The sequence below is a fragment of the Syngnathus floridae genome, chromosome 10 (genome assembly GCF_059516105.1).
Source record: "Syngnathus floridae isolate MCC-2025c chromosome 10, RoL_Sflo_1.0, whole genome shotgun sequence".
Classification (NCBI taxonomy): Eukaryota; Metazoa; Chordata; class Actinopteri; order Syngnathiformes; family Syngnathidae; genus Syngnathus; species Syngnathus floridae.
In genome coordinates, this window is record NC_142422.1 from 9,633,716 (window position 1) to 9,639,715 (window position 6,000).

The following is a 6,000-nucleotide window of genomic DNA, read 5'->3' on the forward strand; positions in this document are numbered from 1 at the left end:
CAAGTATTGGAACTCACAACATATATAAGACTGACTCGGTCAATGTTTCATGTGTATTTGGGATCATGTCAGGAGAGAACCTGAAAAAAAGAGTCTTTGGAAACACTTCGAAAGGGCAGCCGCTGTGATTCTTGGCAGAAAATTGGGCAAAGTCAGATCCACAAATTGGCTTATCCTGCTCGATGTACTGCTTGCTTGATAAGCACAAGTAACACAAATGTAAGTCAGGAGAAAATGTTGCCTGAAGTTTATTTTTAATGCCTAGTTGAAAAACAAACAAGACAGCAGCGAAGTGCTTGAACTAAAAAAGTGATTATATCCAGGGGCGCAACTATAATGTTCATATTGAACCCTCCCACGCTTCAAAGTCATTTTAAACAAGACAAACCTAATGGGATAACACTGTCTTTTTTTTTTTTTTCCTCAGGAGGCTCGGGGAAGCATCGATCCAAAGAATCAAAGAAGAAAGGCAAGCAGAGGCTGCGATTTTGGGCCCAGAACCAGCACAGCGACCACTTGGCCTCTGCACGCTCCAGCCAGTGAGGACTGAAAAGACGGACTCACCGTTGAACAAAGAAACTACGCAAAGCTGCTAGCTGCAACCATGCTCTGACTGACAAATATCACGAAACATCGTCAACCTCGCCTGTCTCTCAGACCTCCAATAACAATCCCGCCCACCCCTACTTACCTCCCAGAACATTACAATGATTAGTAAATCCGTCACTGCAAAATGTGTGCCTGTGATTTTTATTTTCAGCAGCAACACACTAAAACATAGATCACGCACCTGCCTCTTGCTACTACCCCTTGGCTCCGCTGTTCAGCTAAGTGGCTCAATCCCCGCAGCCCCACCCCATGCCTTGCCTTGTGGACCTTTACAGCTGACATTAGTGAACTCATTTCCCCTCAATAACAATGTCATTAACTGTCTAGGGTGATTGAAGATGGAGGGGGCGACCTGAGACTGGAAAGGCGGGCAAGCCAAACAGAGGGAGGTGTAAGAGAAAGGTAGTGAGAGAGTTGGCAAGCTGCACTGTTCAGGGAGGCGTAGGTAAGGAGATTCATTAAACAGCCCTGACAGAGGACAGGAAACTAAGAAACAGGGGGAAAGCTGGAGGAGGTTTAAGAGGTAGGAGAAGACTAGGCCGAGGAAAGTGAGGCTGATGAACAAGAAGATGGCACCTTGAGCTGAAAGAGACTGTTTTGTTTTTTTGTGTGTGTTTCTATATTTATGTCAAAGCTACCCGTGTGTCTGAATGGATATGGACTGTTTCCATGTGTGGACTTTATGTTCTGTACATTTTTGAGAGTAATATTAAAGAAGTTACCATGCATAGTTGCAAAGTATTTTATTCTCAGCACAAACTGTTTACGTTCAGTCCGCTGTATGCTCTAACTGTATAGTGTGCATTAAGAAAGGAACAAAAAAAAAGCTAAGAACTTTAGTTGTTTGACAAGCATGGCGAGAGACACATGTAATTAGTTTATCTAATTATGAAAGCTTATTGCTGTATTTTCAGTATTGACTTGTTCACCATTCTAAATGTTGTAGAGATAAAAGGCTGTAATACCAAGATGCTGATTACAATTATTAAAAACAATAACATAGACATCACATAGCTATTTCATTTATATGGTATATATTTGATTTATTTATTGATTCTATTTTGTACTTTTTTGTTCAATGACAATTTCTTTTTGCCTCATGCTGTTACTCTTATATGCTTTAATATTCTTTGAGTTTGACATGTGCATCTCTGCAAGAATTTGTAAAGTCATGCTTTGTGTTGTACTCCATCCATTTAAATACATCTACTGATTTCACAGTTTCAAAGAATAAGCAAAATTGACATATAAAACTCTGCTTTGATATATTCTGAGTTTAATAATCAGATGCCAGCAAATGGATGGTCATAGGACTGCATATGTGTACATTGTGTTTTATTAAACATTTCACGTGACTGTATGAAAATTGTTTGTATTGTCTGTAGTGCAAATATAAGGGGCTACACTCTTCTTTTTCACTATCACATGATTTCAAAACATTTGTTGAATTCTTCATGTCAAATTGCCAAACACCAGCGCAACACAAAGCCAAACAATTTGATATAGACAATTGGTCTAAGTAATGTAACTTTATTATAAAGTAATTGTCAAGATCCACAGACGCCAAACATACTCTGGAGACGGTGAGTGCATCATTGTCATAATTTAGCTTGAACCAAGAGACATCTTTATGAATTTATGACAGAAGCTTTACAACAAAGTACAATCCTGATAAATTTCAAAGTCCATACTGTTCAGTGTAGCTGGTTAATGACCCCAAATATAGTCTGGAAGACTTTTCTTAAGGCAAATAATTTGGACTAGGAAATATTCTTCTTCAATTGCCAAATCAGTGGTCTGATCTTAATCCAATAAAGCATGCATTTCACATTCTGAAGACACAATTGAAGGCAGCGAGACCCACAAACAAGACCCGAATGAAAGTGTCTGGAGTGAAGGCCTGCCAAATGTGTCTACTGGGAGGAAAATTAATACGAGTGGTGTCCAAGTTATTTTTTAAATTATGTCAATTGTCCAAAATAACTGCAGTATTTGAAAATAGAGGTACTCTGCAAGAAATAATAATCGTGTAACTCCCAAATGGAATATTAAATAATAGTGTCTCCCCTTTAATCACGTTTTATGACTCTAACTGTATAATTGCACTTTTTTACTATCAGTACTTTGAAGGACTACTGCGGTGACAATACATTTTCATAAAGATTTATGACTCAGCAGCATATGCTATAGTTGTGCCTTGTGATATAAATGACCAGATTTATAAGAAACTCCATCCATTTGGCATTTTTGTTTGTTTGGTTGTTTTTGTTTGGTTGGTTTGTTTTGATTTGAAAGTGCAAAGGTACTAAAGGGTCCATTTGTGCTGTTCAAGGTATATATTTTTGTGATATAACCTGTGCTTCTCAAACCCCGACATATAAAAAAAAAAGTCCTGTCTATGGTTAGAAAAGGTATAAATGGACAATTTATCTATATTGTGTTTGCATGTAAGGGTACAAAGAAGTGCTAGGCCTAGACCAGGAATTGTTACTTGTGGGAAATTTCAATGAGCTCTCTGCCAAGGCCCGCAATGCAAACATGAGGAAACTGAAAATGTAATCATTCATGGTGTCTATCCCACTGGCCAAGAAGCGAATTACACGTGCGCCTGTCAATTGCAGGTCACATAGACAAACTATGTGCAACAATGTGCACACATAGGGACAATTCAGAGTCTTAAATGAACCCAAAATACATATTTTGAGAATGTGGGAGTAAACAAGAGTACATGGATACAACACCCACATGCATGGGGAGAACATGCAAAGAGTGCACAGGAAAGCCACAGCCAAGATTTGAATCTCAAACCTCAGTACTGTAAAGCAAATGTGTTCATCACTGTGCTACCCTGAGCCTCAATATTACACTACATAATTATTTGTTTTTGTTTTTCTTTCAAGAACAGAACTAGCAAACAACAAATATTGCAGAAAAAGATCAGTAAGTTTTAAAGACATCTGCTGCCTCTTAGAGGTTAATAAGAGCGATTCCCAGATGTCATCTCCTGGGCCACACTATCACTCCTCTAAAGTGGGTAAACCTTAAATGTTTATGAACAAGATTTGCTCTGAAGTAGATGTGATAAACAAAAGAACACCACTAAAGCGTACATTATATAGTTTACAATAAAAGTAAACTATAAATAAGCAATTCACAAATGCATCCTGTATAAAAAAGATTGCTTTATTGGGACTGTGGTACTTTGACATAGCTGTGTGCATACATTAGAATTGGGACACTTGATTAACGGGTTACCAATCATCCACACATCAGAGGGAATAGTCCTCTCTTTGCAAACCACATCTGTGAACTCTGTGTGTGCGCGCGTGAGTGTATGTGTGTTTGTGTTTCAGATTTTGCGTTAAATGTGGTTAGTTGGCTGAGATTGAAGCACCCTTTTAATATGACTAGGAGAGTTTTCATTAGTCCTGTTGAGTCCTTTTATTAAAACCTGGTTCAAAGGCCCAACAAGTGCAACCACCAGCAGGAAATAACCCAGCGGGCTCTGCAGTGATAACAATCTTGGCTTTACAACAAGTTACTAGTGGTATTTGCACACTTCTACAGCAAGCAATGGAAGACAGTGAAGGAAAAAGGCCATGGAGAACTGCACTCTTCTTCACCATGCTGTGTATATCCTACCGTAAACTTGAAGTTGGGGCCCTAGTGACACATTTGTTCCAATGGCAACAAAATTCGCACTGGATGTTACATGTTTTTATAATTTGCTGTTATAATGAATCACCTCTTGGCCTTTGAGTTGAAGGAAATCTGGAATTACATTGGTCAACCATGGGGTTCGGCCAAAACGTATGTCGGAATACTTAAAAAAAAAAAAATCCTAATACTAATGAATACGATTGCCACATGTTGCCCATCATTCAATGTTTTTTTAATCACCCATTTCCAAAGTGTCATATAAGTCTACTCTGAATGACCTAATTTGGTGTTGGCTGCTAACGCCCAAAGTAAATGTTTTTCAATAAAAGTAAATCGTCTGTGACCATTTTTATTTTGCCGTAGGCATTTCTTTTTTACAAAGTGAAAATGATGAGAAAAGAAATTGCAAAACGATTATAGTGCTGGGATGAAAATACAGCATTCTCTACTGAAAAAAAAAAAATTCTGTTTACTGAATGGGCAGCGTTATGTTAATCTTTTCCAATTGTATATTGGGGACCAGAGGCTGGTACAGGTGATTGAGTTGATGAGTGGGCGGGGCTGTGACAGGTAGACTGTGGCGGAAAGTTACCGGCTTGGTGGCAGGTGGCACGGCACATGGCTGCACCCCACTCCAAAAGTATCTGAAGGGTGAACTAAACTTCTTTTCTTTTTAATGTAGATTTCAAACTGGAGTTGACATCAAAAGATAAAGATGAGACGCAAAACCAGGATTCGGTTTCAGGTTTGATTTATACATTGGGATCTGACACACAACTTAGAAATGTTTTTTTAAAGCCACCTGTTTTCTATCTGAGTAAAAGTATTAAGACGTGTTACAAAAGAATAGATTGAAGGGAGTGACCCTACCAATAAAAAAATGTTAAAGAGGTTTGCTGTATAGTAAGGATGAAAAAGTGTCACATAAGCGTGTAGATGTTTGGTCATGTCAATTGGCCAATGGCCTCATTGCAGTTTTTATAATCAAACGATTCACAATCTAGTTTTAAAATCTATATTTAGCTTTTTTTTTTTTTACAAAGGATAAATTGAAAATCCAATTATCTTCTCAAAATATTCTCATAAATGACCCATTGTAAATTTGAAAAAATTGTGTCATTACAATTTACATGACCAGTAAGTTTCTCCGCTTAGGACGAGGCACCCAGATTGGCTGATTTTTGTAGCTCCCGAAAACACTATCATGTCAAACCCAAAAGGTAAGCACAGCTTCAGCGTTAGCATATTGACTATCAATGTTACATGCGCCAACTGCAGTATACTCGAATCTTTAAAGACCTGTTTGTTACCATAATTTGGGACTGTTTTCAATATCTTTCTCATCTACAACTTTGACTCAGTTGAAAATATAGAGTATCATTACAAACTCAAAATATGCTGTCTTCTAAATTGTGTGTCATATTCCCATATAGCCTAAATACGACGTATGACGAAATATTGTCATGTTTTCATTTCTTGATGCTAAACGGAAATCTTTTCAGTCTACAGCAAAAATTAGGGAATTGGCCTCACACTGTTCCGTTAATTTTAGTGGGGTGTGTATCATTCATTTTAATGAGTGTGGAAGTGTACCTGCAGCTCAGCTTGGTAACAACAGGTGCATTGGGGACATGGATTTTTACAACCATCAATTTAAGTGCAGGCGTTTCTCACCAAACTGGTATATTTTTCCCCCATGGGTACAATAAGTTCTTGGCCCCTTGTTGCTCT

General features: G+C 38.0%; 1 protein-coding gene across 1 annotated transcript in view; it reads left to right on the forward strand.

The window, feature by feature from the left end:
* The window catches only part of rspo2 (R-spondin 2), a 52,192-nt gene extending 50,217 nt beyond the window's left edge, over nucleotides 1-1,975 (forward strand). Inside the window, exon 6 of the mRNA XM_088387041.1 lies at nucleotides 428-1,975. Coding sequence (XP_088243167.1) covers nucleotides 428-543 — 116 coding nt within the window. The 3' untranslated portion in view covers nucleotides 544-1,975. The remainder of the gene's footprint in view (nucleotides 1-427) is intronic.
* Nucleotides 1,976-6,000: the final 4,025 nt, after the last annotated feature.